The 16,833-nt window shown below is 36.2% G+C and overlaps 1 protein-coding gene across 1 annotated transcript in view; it reads left to right on the forward strand.

The window, feature by feature from the left end:
* DCN (decorin) overlaps positions 1-16,833 on the forward strand; it is a 38,486-nt gene that overhangs the window by 7,516 nt on the left and 14,137 nt on the right. Inside the window, exon 3 of the mRNA XM_071765444.1 lies at positions 13,059-13,171. Within this exon, the coding sequence (XP_071621545.1) occupies positions 13,059-13,171 (113 nt within the window). The remainder of the gene's footprint in view (positions 1-13,058; positions 13,172-16,833) is intronic.

The raw sequence follows: 16,833 nt of genomic DNA on the forward strand, positions 1-16,833 counted from the left end.
AGGAGAACTCTGTCTTCTCACACCCTGAAGAATAATTCTCTCTGAGCTATGATAACTGACAGATCAAAAGCAGAGACCCATGTGCCTGTCTTATATGAGATGTATTACCTTTGTGAAACATATTCATACGTCTCATCAAGGAAGGCCACCACAGTATCTTTATAAAAGTGCTGCCTTTTATTGGATCTTCCTCTTGCTAAAAGAGAGCAACAGGTTCACTTTTATTCATGCATCAGTATAAGGCATTACCATGCTATAGTCAGGCTTTCCATAAAAATCACAAGCATATTTATTAGCACGCACTAAAGGTAGCTGAAACACCTCATCAGAGGCAGCTTTTAATGTTTTAAACTAAATACAGGGAAGATGTGCAGTCACTTGGTTAGGCAAACATGTCTTGTAAAAGTCCTAGCAAATATTAAATTATTAATTTATCTATTTAAAGTCTAATCCTAAGTATTAACCACCTATTTAAAGTCTCATCCTCCCAAAGGGAGTCTCAAGAAAAGGTTCTTTCCGGAGTGTCCTCGTAGGCAGGAGGATGCATGTGTGATTACTCAGCCCTGAGGTGGATACAGAATGCTCCATAAACACATTCAGAGGTGTTGGTCAGAGCTTTACTTCACCTTTCAGATAAGTCTGGCAGCCCCTTATGAAGTGAGCAGTGTCTGTGCTCTGCAGGATGTGATGAGATTGCCTTCATAAGAGACTTCACAGGACGTAGGGGGTCCCTCCAGCACTCCTGCTGTGAGCATCCATGGATGTTTTGTGCTCTCCAAAATGTGTGTAAGAGATGGATGTCAGTAATCAAAATTCAAGCTGTATTATGGCTTAAATGGGAATTTTGCTCACAGCTCAGAAATGCAGGGTTTCTCCAGCTGTAAAGTAAATAAGGGTATATTAAAGCTCAGCATGGGTGTTGGAGTATGTCTTTGAAAAGCAATTTGAGATCAGTGGGTGTAAAGCTGGGAGATATGTAAAGCATTATTCTAGGAATCCTGTAACTTGAGGCAATTTATCTGGATGTATACACTGCCTAACTGTACTAACTTGTGGCTCTTCAGCAGCTGAACTGTGGTAATGTGACAGCAGCTAATTTATATATTGACAAAAGATGATTTATCTCACTATATAAAAACTTCCAGAAACATCTGAACACCTATTTTCTGATCGTGACTCCATTTGGGAACCTCATCTCTCACTATCAGGGAAATTATCTCCTTTGGGATATACCTAGATTTAAACTTCTGCTGTCAGCATTAAATCTTTTTAAACAAAAATAATATGTACCTTGTTGGTGATCAGTCTCAGTCATTTTATGAGTTCAGGAAAGCAGATAGGGTACTTACTATTGTGCACTTACCTTTAGAATCTCTGCCATTATTTCAATCTTTGCCAAAAACATTCAAAAACTTTCAAAAACATTGTACTTAAAGTTAATGGTTTAGCTCAAACTCTTAGAGATTTCTAAAGATGTAATAAGAGAAAGCATGGAACTTAAAATGTCAAGAAATTAAGAAATATCATTTTTAAATTAAAAAGTTCTTGTTAAATAACATTGTAATATTTGAACCTTTAGGATAAGTTATTCAATGTTATATGCATTTTCTCTTCTATCAGCAAAGATTAGAGACTTCTTTTATGAGTCTCCTGACTTCATGGAACTGGATCATTTAACAACAATATAATAATGGAATCAAGAAACTTGGGAAAGTATGTTGTCACTTATACTGAGAGCATCCTCTGCATCCCAATACTGTGGCCTTAAAACTGAAGACTAAATGTCTTTTTGGACAACATTCTTTATCCAAACATAACTTACAGTGTCATCAAACACAAGTTATTTGGCTTTCCACATGTGAACTCACTGAAATGCAATACTCTAACATGTTGGAGATCAGACTGGAGGCCCTAGACAACGTATTACAGGTATTATGGCTACTATAGGAGTAATCTTAGTGAATGTTAGCTATCTAAAAGCCATCTGAGCTCTTTTCACATACATGAAGAGAATTTTGCAGCCACCCCATGGGGCAGTTCATCCCCTCTAAGGTGTATGCCAGTGACAGAAATGATACATCCCTCTTGGTGAACTGAACTGCCAACACTGGGCCTCAATGACCAGTCAATATTATATAAATTACTTTCAGATTAGTGCAGTTATGTGGGATAAAATTAAAGCATATAAAAAATAAACTTGGATCATCAGCATTATTTTCTAATAAATTGCCATGGATTTTTATATTTTTTTAATATATTCTGTTTAGAAACGATTTTTTGGAGAGTCATGAAAGCATGAATTAAAGCCCTGTACTCAGTATATCCTGAAAAGTTGTCATGGAAAAAATATGTTGGCCTGGATATAGATTGCTTCACATTAACAAAAAGTCATTAGATTTTGCCAGGGTAACCTTAAAAGAGGGGCCACGTTGCATCATGACCTGAATTGCTGATATTCCAGTTGATAAACATGGTTCTAGGTGAAAATTAATCCACTCCAAATACAACACTTCTTTATTACCTGTTCACTACAAGGTAGCTGTTACCAACTCTGTGTGTTTTCTTTTAATTTATTTTTATTTTTAATTTTATTTATTTACTTGCTTCAGACCTGAAAATGCCATTTAAAAAAGTCTAGTTGAACTCCTGACTTCCAGGCCAAGTGATACAAGAAGTGAATGTTTTCTGGTTTGCATTGTGGCAAGGATTGTTTTCTAAAATTTCCCAATGCATAACTAAATAGTTAATAGAGAGCTAGTAAAATATGAGTCACTTACTGTGAGTTACTGCTGGTGATTGCAGTGCTTAAAACATAAAAAGTAATCATTGTTGATCCCTCCTAGTGTTCTGGACATCTATAGTATGTGTATTGTGTTCTTCACACCTTTATAGGGTCTATTACTTGATAGGACATATAACTAGTTAAAACCTATCCATCTATTCTCAAAACCTCTGATTTTCAGCAGCAGAACTTTTCCTAGTCAAGTCATAGGAAGAGGTAAAGAGTCAAGAGGCTCCTTCCCAGTGTTCCGTGAGAGCCCACTGCCAACAGGGAGCAGATCTAGGAATTTGGGTCCTCTGTGAAGCAACCAATGCTGATAGCAAGGAACTACCAATAATAGTAGCCTCTTCCTACTCAGGAAAGCTCTGCTCACAGAGTAAAGTTATGTGGTATTTTGAAATATACTATTATTAAGGAGATTTTCAAAACATATCTCTCTAACCTGGATTTGAGAATGTCTCCTCCTTATCAAATTTGGACTCTTTAGTCTGTATTTTCCTTTACCCGGATCTGTCATGTGATTAACAGGAAGTGGGCTAAAAGAAGATAAGGATATATCCTTCAAAATTTGTTTTGGGTTGGTTTGTTTGTTTGTTTTTTAATATTTATCCTTCTTTTCATGCCTTCCCTGAGAGGCAATATTGACAGACACTGGGATTCTAAGTCTCCTTGGTTGTATTATATTTAAGGGCTCATTCACAAAGAGAATTATTATTCTACTGTGTCCATTATGAAAGTGAAGTAGATAGATGAAACAGAACTTGCTCATTGGCTTCTCCACGAGCAAAGTGATGGAAACAATGAACGCAGGTGCAAAAGGACCTTAGAAGATGGCACCTCATACCAGCTTTGTGTTTGTTTAGATCCTGGGATCTTATCAGAGTACTTTGAGTTGCTACAGAAATTTGTAGCAATCTGTAGAGGATGCTTGCAATTTATTTTTCAATAAGAAAAGAAATCCAATAAATACTCAGATTTCAAAAAGTGGTGAAAACAAGAAACCTAATTGCCACCTAATTTCATGGCAACTTTAGGCATTTAATAAAAAACAACAAATAGACAGATTATTTATAGGAATGCTTAAGAATGTAGCACATGTGCTAGCATAAGTGGAACTACAGTCTGGTTCTGTAAACATCATCAGCACAGTAGAAATATGTGTAATAGGTCATTCCTAAACCCTTCTGCCTGCACCTCCTGCACCATCCTAAATGTAAAAGCCTTGGATAACATTGGTTTCTATGCTGGAGGGAAAGTTTTGCCTTCTGCTACCCCAGTATGGACCTGAGAAATTAAATGGACTCTCAAGGAATTCATATTTTAAGGTGACATGGAAGAGGAATGTTTGTAGTGGAGTAATAATCAAACTCCTAAAAGGTGCAGGAGAAAAGACATAAATGAAAAAGTCAAACAGGACTAAAAATCATTCAGCTTTGGTAGCATTTCTTTCCACAAGTTCCATCAGATGTTGAGCTTTGATTTCTACACTTTCAAATTGGGAATATGGTACTAATTTTTTACTGGTGTGAAGTAAGAATGGGAAAGTAAAGATACTAGTTACAGAGCAGATACTAGAATAAAAATGGAAGAGAAGAAAGACAAGGTAAGAAGACAAGGAAGACAGACACTATAACAACACGTTTGAGGGAAGAAGGGATAACATGCAAGGAAAAAAAATCTTTTCCAAGGGAATCTATGACAGAAATGGGCAGAAAAGGAAATGCAGAGAAAGTTTCAGATACAAGAGGAACTTAATAATTAAATGGAAATCTTGCTATTTTCAGGGTTAAGGAACAAAATTTATTTTCTCTTCTTTATTCTTTCACTCTGTGGCAGGGATTATATATCCTCTGGACAGGAGGAGATGATAGCTGAACTGGGAAAAGTCTATCACTTAATGAGTAACAAAATAAGCAAGTAAAAAACCCCAAAATATCTAAGAGTTCCAGGCATATATACAACAGCATCTAGCTGAAAGAGGAAACCAGCATTTCTGCAGACTTCCCCATTCTATCAGGCAATTCTCTCTCGATGCTTATTTTAATGTTATTTACTATGTCCAGTCACAATGGCTCCTTCCATAGTTTGCTAGAATGAAAATAGGCTGAAAACAACCCTACAAAATTCATGAAGAATGGCCAGGTTATGTTTAGGAGTACCTGATATAACCAGGAACATATCTCTGCCCTCAGGTCATAATAAAACTAGAGCTGTGCAATGACCATGTGTTTAGAACAGGAAGGGACAAATTTACTTGAAACCAGAGATGTTCCCCACCCCCTCCCCCAGTGTCTCTTTATGGCTACTGCATTATGTTATTCCTAATTCTGGCAAATCCCAAAGTAAAAACTGAGGGAGTTCTCTTTAAATTGCTATCTGTTGCCTGATGATTAAACTGTGAACCAGGCAAATGTCTAATTATATTACTCCACAGGATAATTAAAAATGTATTTCATTAGACAATGCTCACTTTTCTGAGCCATTGAAATCCTCTCTTCTGACTACTGTGAATAGTTGTAAGAAATAAAGGTTTCACCTCACTCCATGTATACTCTTAGACTTCATCTAAGACATCTGCATCACATCCACTTTGACTAAAGCCATTAGGCACATGGTGCTGGCAGATTGTATGAATCACACAGGACAGTTACTGTTCTCTGATGGAATGGTTTATGTCTGTAACCATGACAGTGGGAAATGTAAAGCTGACAATTCCAGGAGTTCAGAAAACTTATACGTGATTTTTTTTTTTTTTTTTTTTTTTTACTTTGTGTCCTAATCCCCGAAGTCTCATGATTATTTCAGAACATTTTTCGGCCTTTCTAAAATAATTCTGTGCTTCTTGAGAAGGCATGTACAATCCAGACTTTTGAAATTAAAAGTCAGTTAGAAAGAACACAGAAATGGAAATTGCTTGATTTTTAGCTTCAAGAATATATCTTTTACTCTTAGGTATTAGTTTTTTAGACAGGAGGCTGCATCTATATCTGTACCAAAAATGAAACTAGCACAGAAAAATAATTCATAACATCTGTAGCTTGCAATACCTGTTATACTTGGAAATATGTGTTCACTACACAGAATGTGTGGAAATAGAAATAGGTACCTCCAGCTATGCACTTACTTTGAAACTTTTTCTAGGTAAGTCTTTTGTAATTCTTAGTACTGTTACAATGGAGAATTATGCATTTGATCATAATGTGTGCATTTGTTTCTACTTTTCTGTGTTCCTCACTCTGTTCTGAGAAGCACAGTTGTAAATGTTTGGGAAAAAAACCCAGTGTAGTAACATGTCGGTAGGTCTGCCTTAGTGAGAGGCCACCTCAACAGGGAACAGAACTTAGTTTCTTCTTTTTTCCTATAGGAAGGGTCAAAAGCATAGAAAAATAATAACCTGGGATAAAAAATAAGCCAAACATGGTACTTAATGGAACATGATTCTTTCAAATTGTGGAGTAGAAAACAAGCCTGAAAAAGGTTATGAATAACCTTTAAAAACATGTATTTTAAGTAAATCATGCATTCTAATGGACACTGTTTTTTTATCTTTCAGAAAAAAACACTTGAGATAAATGGTTCTCTAATTTTTCAGGATTTTAAAATTTTTTATTATTTTTTTTAATCACTGCTGTTGATTTCATAGATAGTGAGGGGAAAGTGTAAAACAAGCTTCTACTTTGAAAGTCAGAGGGAGAAGGAGGATGTAGATACCGTGCTGTAAAGAAAGACCATTTTTTCTTATATTGATGGTAGGATGCAAATAATGAAATTATTCCTATTTGCAAATCCCACACAACAGATTTCCAATAAATACTGAAGCACACATCCTGGAAAAGAGTCAGTGAACTTTTTCAAGTGAAAGCATTCAAAGCTGTGTTAAGCAACTTGCCGTCCTTCCAGAAAGAAGTCATTGAGTCCTGTTATTTTCCATGACTAAGTATCCTGACCCCACAAGCTCATTCACCTCATTCACCCCAGAGTCCTCTTAGGGTATTACTAAGGGCATTCACCCCCAAGAGGGATGGTGCTTGTTAGTGGGATGCAATGGAGCTGGACTTGGAGCAGAGGAGATCACACAGCAGTGTGCAGAGGCAGCTGCTGCTGGAGAGGCTGCCTCCGCCGGGAGAGCAGACGCTGATGATGATCGCAGTTGGGAATTATATGCAGCTCAGCCCAAATTCCTCAGCTGGCAGCAGCTGCTTGTGGAAACTGAAGGAGTCTTGAAAAGAGCCCCATTTTATGGCCCCTGTGATAATAATCCTGAGTGTTGCAATGTAATAACATATGTAGCTGAGCTACAGCTTTCAGATGTCTCTCTGCCTTTTGGCCCCTTCTCTCCAGCTGGCAAAAGGAAGGTTTATTCAGAGGAATAAGCCCCATCCCTGTTTGTTGTAAAATGGGGAGGTGGAGAGGAAAAAGCTCGAAATACCCCAAACACACAAACAAAAAAGTCAAACCACAAGCTCTGCTGTGTTTTTAAAATTGTTTATAATTGGCACTGTTCACATATTTGTTCTTTTGACTATGTGGTCTCAGTGTTGCAAGGATGCAATTCTCAGGGAAGTGTCCTCATTCTGGGCTACAGACTCAGACTCCCATTTGCTTAGTCTCCCTTGCTGGCCCCATAAATCTTACATTCCTTTTCTGCACAGTCGTATGGCTTCAGCCAAAACGTGGCTCCATGCCAAGTTGCAGACTAACTTGGGGCTCTCACTTCTGAGAAACTGGAGCAGTGGACTGAAACCTTTTCATAGAGAGGGGAGTTCAAAAGCTGCCCTTCTCCTTTTGTGGGATAGACAATTCCAAGGCTGCTTGATCACAGCTCCTATAGATGACCAGGCTGTTCCCTCAGCTGCACAAGTAGTAAAGCCTGTCTTGTACACACCAAAACCCTTAACCTCCTTTAGTTCTCACGCAATTCCCAAATCCTTGCTACATCTCCTACACCTGTTTGGCTGGCTAAATGGCAGAGTATTCTGGTTGGGCTGGTGCAGTGATACGCAGGATGTGTTTAGCCACTGATTGTTACTCTCTCAGGGACTGGAGAAGGGCTGAACTATACCAGCCTTGGTTCTTCTCCACCTAATTTTTGGTCTTATAAAACCTCCAGAATCATCAGCCTTCTGTCCTCCCCAGGAGATGAGGCAATGACAGCTAAACAACCAGACACTGTAATTTGCTTAGGAACTTACAAGTAAAAAACTTCACCCTGTATAAAGATGATCCAACAGAGATAAATCTAATTTCTGCAGTTACCTTCTTCTCTATCCTTCTCCTAAGAAGGGATTCCTGGTCCTGGTAACTTCTTCCCATGAAATATCTTCTAGGTGACTATAGTAAGACTTTCAGTGCTTCCAAAAGTGAGTGCAGGCCCTCATTGTCTAAATGAAAGAAATCTCTTGATGATCCATCTCTTTAAGATTTTGATGAATACATTTTCATAGAATCATAGAATGCTAGGTCAAAGGGGACCTGAAGGCTCATCTGGTCAAACCTTTCTATGTAGGAACACAGTTTAGTAGAGATGGCCAAGCACCTTGTCAAACTGAGTCATAAAAGTGAACGGTGTTAGGAAATCCACCACTTCCCTGGGAAGATTCTTCCAATGTCTGTCTGTTCTCACAATGAAAAATTTTCTTCTGATGTCCAATTTTGATTGTATTTGTTATTCCAAAAATCTGTGGTGTAATGACTTGTGTAAGAAAAAGTTCAGAAAAATGCTGCCTGGGATAATAAAAATTCAGCTGATCCTAACTGACAGAAGGATATATTCCAAGTTGATGTACACACGTTTCTCCCTGATTTTTCAGTTCTCTGGCATATTCTGTTCTTTATGTGTTTTCATATACATGCATTATTACACACATACATATAGACTGGAGGGATAAACCTCCAGCTACAGGTTGATAATGTAGAACAGAAGAAAATCTCTACAGATAGAAATCTGCTGAGAATAATACAGCTCTGACCTGCACTTCAGGAATTAGGGATGTTCAGATTCTATAAGGAAATCATAATATCTTCCAAAGAAATATTTCAGTCTAAGTAGAAATGGTTTTTATGACATGAACTGGTCTACTAAATCCCTTATATTTTATGAATCCTTAGCATCTTAATTTCAGTGTAAATGAGGTATTTGGAAGAGTGGGGTTTTTCATTTCTATTTATTTGTGAATAAGTAGAATTTTTCAAAATCTCTTTACCAACTTTGAGAAAAACTGACAGTTTTGTTCAGTCAATGTAAATGGAGACATATGTATTTTCAAGTTAACATTAACTGGAAAAGACAGAAGAACCTAATTCTTTAATCATTTAGAAGTTAATCTTAGGAACAAGAGACTTGAAATATTACCAGTGAAACAAATACCAAACTGTGTAGCACTGATTATTCACATTAAAAAAATCAGATTGTTATGAGATTTTCATAGGGCTTTCTAAGAAGCAAGCTTTAAAGAATAAAAAATCACAACCAAGAGCTGGAATAGTTGTGTAAAGTGCTCTTAAAATGATTGAGAGGTGGCTCAATTGACATTTTCCAACACTGGTTCCCCTTTTATTTGGTATTACGTGAGTTTCACAGGAAAGCATTTCTAGGTTGACATGCAATAATACTATACAACTTGACTTCTGTATATGGGCATCACTGAAGTTTCCTAGTAATGAGTAGTAAGGACAGCCCACAGTTCCCCTCTAAACTTCTCCATCTCCCAGACTAAAGATTCAAAAAATCCTCCTGGGAAATGGCAATTCTATCCCAGGAGCCAAGAAACATTTCAGCTTCTTTTGGGATTACATATATCTCAATTTGGTTTCAATTCTGTCATGCTGACAAGCTATCTCAGGCTCCCCCATTTGTCTGAATGAGCTGTCTATTGAGCTGTGCTCCATAAAGGTTTTGTGCTCAGAAAGGTTTGAATGTTTGCTCTCCAGACAGGGAATCTCCAGCACAGGGATTTGTTTGCACTACAGCAATGGTCCTCCTACGTTTATCTGTCTGGAGATGCACCTGCCTGTATAGACACCTGAACTTGCAAGATGAAGCACAAGTCTTGGAGCCAACGGAGTTGTGTCAAGCAGTGAAACTTGGATCCAGTCCACACTTCAAACACAGTTCAGTCATGAACTATTTAGCTCCTGATTTGACAGGCAATGTCTGCAACTACACACCTATAAACTTTTCATCCACTGGAGAGCTCCAGTTGATGTAGCTTTCAGCTGGAGGATGTTCTAAACTGCTTAATGATATTGCAATGTCTCTCCAGCACCTGGGGTACATCCTGAAATCCCATATACTTTGCTCTTAAAAACTCAGACAAGGCAAGAAAAAAAATAATTTCTATGTCCCTTTTCTGAAACATTTTTAAAAACGGATTCAGGAAATGCATGACAGAATATACATGAGATTGGTTGAGCACTTTAAGGGATGGTAATTATATACTTTGTATTCAAACTTAATTATTGTGCAGGACATCCCTCAATTTCTAGCACAAGATAGGAAACATTTATAAATCACTTTTTAGAGATGAAAAACTGATTATTAAATTTGCCTTATTACTGTAATATGAAATATTTAAAATGTAACTTCATTGCTCTAAGAAATTACCAGTTCTACTTTAGTCAGAGATACCAAACTTTTAGAAGCTGACATGTGAAGCTTGAAATTTACAGTCTGAAATTTAGTTTGAAGTTTAGACTCTGGCAAATTACCCTTCAGTGGCAATCCAGCTCTTCTTAGAAAGTATGTTCCAAGGGCATCACATAAAGGACATCTGCATAGCTCTCATATGTCATAGTTTTTTCCCTAAGCACTTATTTATAGACACCATAATATAATTTAAAATGACATATAGTAATATTATTCTGAATTTTAAAAAAACACCTTTTTTAATTTATATTTGAAAAAAGGTATAAAAGTTGCTATACTGTGAGAACTTCTTACAATAATATTTTGAGCAGCGTTTTTTGGGAAGGAATTTTTAGTTGCTGACATCATTTCTGTCTGCTGAGGACAGAAACTGTCCAAAGACAACCAACAAATTATATGGTATCACATTTTTATATATTTGGAACTCTAGTTCTACATTTCTGAAAGTAATGAGGGTTTTGCAACTGCATTCAGTAAAAATAAAGCCCAGTCCTGAATGAAGAAATGTTATTTTATTAATATGAAGAATCTTAAATTGTATTGTATATTCATGCACTGAATTTCAGTAAGGTAAAAAGAATGAGATGTGAGGCTTGGCTCTTGTAATTTTAGGTACATAGAAGCTTTTACTAAGCTGGATCCATCCCATGCTGGATAATTGTGCTTTTTAAAACTTTTAAAACTTTTGGATGCTGGAGTGATTAAAACTCAGCCAGATTGATCCATATTGTACTCAGTTTTAATAAATATCAGGTACAAATATTTTAATAAATTTTAAACTAATGATCAACAACTTATGAGGGAAAATAAATTTGAAGGAGTGGCTAGGATGCTTTGTAAATTCATAAACCAAACTTTTGTAATTAAAAATTAACATTATCAATTCAAAAGTAACTAAAGAAGAAATTTTGTTTTCAGAATATAGGAAGCACTGAACAGCTATAACAGGCAGCAGTGTGAACTGTGAGATACTCAACATTTTAGAAGATTCAGACAGGGCAACTAAAAATGAATTGGAGGCCTCATCTGCATGAAGATATTTTTAAGAATGATGACAAATCTATAATGAATTTTTGGTGCAGCACTAATTGCAGTAAAAAGCTCCAGTACCCGTCACTGTGGCCTCTAGAAATTATGGTCAATTGTTGTACTAGTAACTATAACTGCTCTTTATGTAGGTAAAAAGGATTGAATGTAGTACCTTTTTTTTCCTTATTATTTTAAATTATTTTTTTTTACTCTAGATATATGTATGCATCCTCAAAAAAACTGAAAAATAAGGGGTTTTGCTTAACACTGGGCTTTCACAGAGAACCCTATATTCCAGGTGTGAAAACAATTAAATTGGTGATGAAAATTAAACATAGCAGAACTGCAGAATTACTGAGTTTGGAGGTCACCTCTTGAGACAACCTAGTCCCTGTCCTGCTAAAGCAAGACCAGATGGATCAGTCTGCTTAGTGCTCTGTCCTTGAAACTTTGTAATATCTCCAAAGACGGAGACTCCTCAGCCTTTGTGGACAAAGAATATCTTATCTCTGGGCAAGCACTTCCAGCCGTGACAATTCTATGATTCTGTGATAGTTGCAGAGAGATTTTTACCAGGAGAGCTCAAATATAGCTTCAGAAATATCTGGTAAAAACGTTACTGGTAAAAAGGCTTGTATCCAGAGAAGTCCAGTTTCATTAAATGCCTGTGTAGAGACTTCATTAGTGTCTATAAATTTTTCCTAACAACCATTCATTTCTCATTTCACATTCTGGTAAAAATAAAAATTAAAAAAAAATAAAAATAAAAAAAGAAAGAAAAAGAAAAAGGATAGTTAGGAAAGAACATTTTAATTTTGTGGTAAATCAGAATGACTATAAAAGATTTGCTCTATTCCAAGTCACAGTATGAAAGGAAAGCTGGGTAAAGCAAATGTTATTTAACACTAAATAATTTCATTTCCATGACTTCATCGGACTTACATATCAGCTATTCAGAAAATAGTCCCAAAGAGAGTCTTTAATTTAAAATGTCTGATGTTCTTTTGGCAGTTGTAGAGAAACGAAGAGATTTGTTCTCCAGAAAACTTGGACATACTTTCAGATGAAAGAAAAAGGGGGAGGTGGATTGTGTTGTTTTTTTTTTTTTTTTAAAGGTGGACTTTACTGCAAATTCTTCAGGACTGTCAGACAGTATTTTTTCTGGAAATGATTATAATTACCTATTGTACTTCTTTCAAAAAAGCCTACTACCTTTTAAATAGCAGGAAACGTTCTCTGTCCACAAAAGCTAACACACAGTGAAATTAATAAATACCATACTTCTTTCTGAAAGCAATTTTATTCACAGAGTTCAATTTTCCCAAACTCAGTTCTTTGCTTCAAGTTATAACTCAGATATATCAACAGAAAAGGCCATAATGGGGATGTGAATAAATACATTTTTGATTTGACATCACAAAATAAAACTCCCTTTGACTGCCTGGAGACAGAAATAATTTCAGATAAGTCTTCACAATATTCTCCAGGAAATGAGTTCTAGAAATTATGTTTACTGAAAGGTAAATGCTGCTAAGAAAAGTACAGAACCCTATTTAAAGTTTCTTTTAAAGCCAATTATTTTTTTCTTTTCACTGTCCATAGGTCTGGAAAGGGTGCCAAAAGACCTCCCTCCTGACACAACTCTGCTGGACTTACAGAACAACAAAATCACAGAAATTAAAGAAGGAGATTTCAAGAACTTGAAGAATCTTCATGTAAGTGTATAAATGAACTAGTATTTGCCAAATGAAAAAAAAAAGGGGGGGCTGAGGGGAGGAGAGGAGGAGGAGGTGTGTAAAATGTGGTTTTGGCCTGCTACTCAGGTTTTTAAGAAAAAACGATTAAATATTTTGTGATCTTCCTCCAGCAGCCCAGCTTATTTATTTCCTTTTCTATTCCTCTACTGCAAATTCTCATACCACAGAAATTTCTCTTCTCTTTTCAGCTCTTCATATCTGTTTCCTGTCCATTCAGTCTCCTGATCTCAATCATAGCTACTCACACATAGTTATGTTTTCAGTTCTTTGGCATAGTGAGTTGGTTGTTTCTATTTAATAAGCAGATCTATCTTAACCGTATACCATGGTTGCCAGAAGTTTTTGTGCACTAATTTTGCTTCAAGAATAATTTTAAAAATGTCTTCTCCCTCCTGCATTACAGTGAAATAGTGTTTTTGCAGTAGCCTTCTCCTAGCAAAATTAGATCCTCATCATCCTTTACCTGCCAGTCTTCCAGCTCCATTCTCTGTTTTCCTCTTTGCTGAAATATTTTCCTTTCCTGGTTTCTGTGACTGTCCTTTTTCTTGTTCACCTGTCCTTTTCCAAGTTTGCACAAATATATTCCAAGTTTCCATCAGACTGTCTTCTTCTGTTTCCAAATTTTTGTTTCTGTCTGTGGTCCTTCTCCCCTCTTCCTATATTTTTAATCAGTATCTTAAAATTCATACTTCATAATCTTGCCTCAATGTTCTTGAAATATCACTTTCTTCCCAGATCAGAAAAAACCCCTCTTACATCTCTGCCTTTGAAACTAGTACCCTAACTCAGGCATATTTCTGAAAATATTATTTTTTGCAGCCTTTCGGTAATTCATTTTGTCCTGTGTATTATTCCATTTGATCCTTTTTGATAATAACAAATAGAAACTACTTGGCTTTGCTTTCCTGGCACTTCAGGACCTCTTTTTATTCTATTGTTTTCATTCACAATCAAGAAGCCAGCTCCCAGTTTTTATTGGTTCACGATGCCAATCCCATCACACAAACAATCACTGTCAAAAAAAGTCTTCAATCAGCCACTCATATTTGGGGAAAAAAAGTCTTTCAAACATTTATCTTCTTAGTTTCTTCCAAATTTCCTCTTAAAATTGGTTTTAATGCAGCATCAAGAAGAAAAGTTTTAAAAAGATTCTAGGAATAGTCACATTGCCAGCCTGTCAATAGTGGTGGGAGCTGTACAAGTAAATCATGATGAGGTTCATGTCATCTAATTGTAGCATAGATGTCTATACTTGAGCTAGTTACATAGATAACATCTACAGTCAACAAAGTAGGTACCTCTATGTCATATTTCAATATTTCATCTGGCTTGGTTTTAGAATCAAATGACTTGCACCCCATATTTTTTTCCCAATTCCTCTGCTTGGCTACTGAACAGATTCAACATCCTCACTCTTGCCCACTTGTTTTCTTTCACCTTGGAAAGAAGTCCTGTGTTTTTAGTGAAGATCATCTGCAAGGTGCTAAAAAAGAAATGTCAGAGATATTAGTCTTTTCTCAATCCTTCTTCACCACAGTGCATGAAATGAGTCAGATGAAAAGTGCTGCCTCTGGTGCCCTACTTGGCACTCAGCTCAGGTCTCTGTTACACATCCTGCTGTGAGTTAAGCTGATGTGAGCCTCACTAAGGTTAACTCTGTGGGGTTTTGTTTCTTTCTTTTATTACAGCAGATATAATTTAATAGTGACAGGTAATTTAATTACACAGGTAATTCTTCAGGGAAAAGATTATTTGTTAGCCTTATTCCCAAAAGTACCAAGTCCATGCTTAGGGACCAGTGGAAATCATGCAGAAAAGTGACAAGAGTAACATAACTTTTAGCAAATAACCTTCAGAGCAACGAATTTTTCCTGAATTTACTCAAGAACAAAGCCTGATCCCCTCGTTTCCGCCCCCAAAATAATAATAATAGTTTAGTCATGCACTATATTTATGCAACTAAGAATCATCTTTACTTTCAGCAGACATCATTCTTCTTCTTGTGTAGTATGTGCAAATAATTCCCATTCTGCAGCTTGCAATGAAATATCCTTGGAGTCATAATAAAGGGGAATTTTTTTTTTTTTAGATAGATAAATGTAGCTCAAAGGCTTTTTTTGAGAGAGCTCCATTGTCACTTTTGCTTTAAGGAGATGTGTATTTGTATGTACATGTATCAATAATGTATATGTCTTATAGGCATATATAGCCTGATAAACATGGCTTGTGTTAGTGGTACACTTCTTATACTCGACCAAACAGGAAAATTTACATAAATTAGTATTATTGTTCCAAAGTCTAAAATTGTCAGCAACTGCAGTTAACTTCTTGCATGAAGTGATCACTTAAGGGAATAATTCATTCCTTAAATCTCAATTTTCATAGATCTTGAAAAAAAAATAACAATATGTAATCACATTCCTTTTGAGTATTCCTTTTTTAATTCCTTCCTAATTCCTAAAAACATCACCAACCATAGGTTTAATAATTTTAGAAGACATTTTCATGAACTATTTAGATTGAATGTCAAAATCAACTTGTAGTTAAAATCAAATGAAGAAAGAAGAAAAAGGATCAACCTATAACTTTCCTTTGGCTTCTCTTTCAACACAAGCATAGCTGCTTTTGGTGTGAGTGCACAATATAAATGTGAACAGAAATAAAAAAAGAAATTAGTGCCTACAAAGATATTCTTTATACCAGAAATTTTTCCTGAGTAGGTAAAAGGGCAGTTAAAATCTGCAGCTGTGGAAATATGGCAGGCAATTAGAAAAGGATACAACTGAGGGAATGTGTATCTGCAAATAATAGATGCCTGCCAGAAAACACCAGAGTCAACAGTTTTGGTGCCCTTGATATTTTTATAGTTTTAAATTAATCCAGGAAAAAGGGATTTACTATTAATGTTGCACTATAAAAACTCACTGAGACTTCAAATATTTAAAAATGAAAGATGAGATACACTTTTTTACCCGAGGACTTGGGAGAACAGGGGAAAAAAGTGAAGACAGTCTTTTTTTTTAGGGCTGAGGGCTGAGGTCTGTGGTTTCAGAAAACTGTCTGAAATTATGTAAAAAGCTTGCCCATGAGTTAGACCTGTGGCAAAACAATCAGAGAGGTGCTATTGGAAAAGCCAGGAAAAAAATCTTTGAAACTGTCAGAATTTTCCAGGCAGACTGACACTTCTGGATAGAGTACAGTACTTTGACCTGATGGACACAACAAGAATCCAAAATACTACATGAGTAAGCCCTCATGCAGAGTGAAGGAGGAGTCTACAAAAACAGTACCTGGTGTTGCATGCTGTGTGGCAAAGCCAAAGCAAACCAGCATAATGCCTGGCACTTGGAAAAAGAGGTAAAAGAAACTACTGTGTATTAGATCACTATAAGACCAGCACAAGCAACAACACAGTGACTGCATGCTTTTCCGGCAGAAATTTTTTTAATAACACTGTGTTAGTACAGTAAAAGAAGATGAATGCATATTTGGCCTGAAATCAAAAGGAACATTGCTTAATTTAAGCTGGCAGAACTGTGAAAAGACAAAGTTGTGCATACAACAGTGCTAAAAAACAATGCTATATATTCTGAAATAAAAGACTTGCTTGAGAGAGATAA

This window comes from Heliangelus exortis, chromosome 1 (assembly GCF_036169615.1).
Source record: "Heliangelus exortis chromosome 1, bHelExo1.hap1, whole genome shotgun sequence".
Taxonomy (NCBI): Eukaryota; Metazoa; Chordata; class Aves; order Apodiformes; family Trochilidae; genus Heliangelus; species Heliangelus exortis.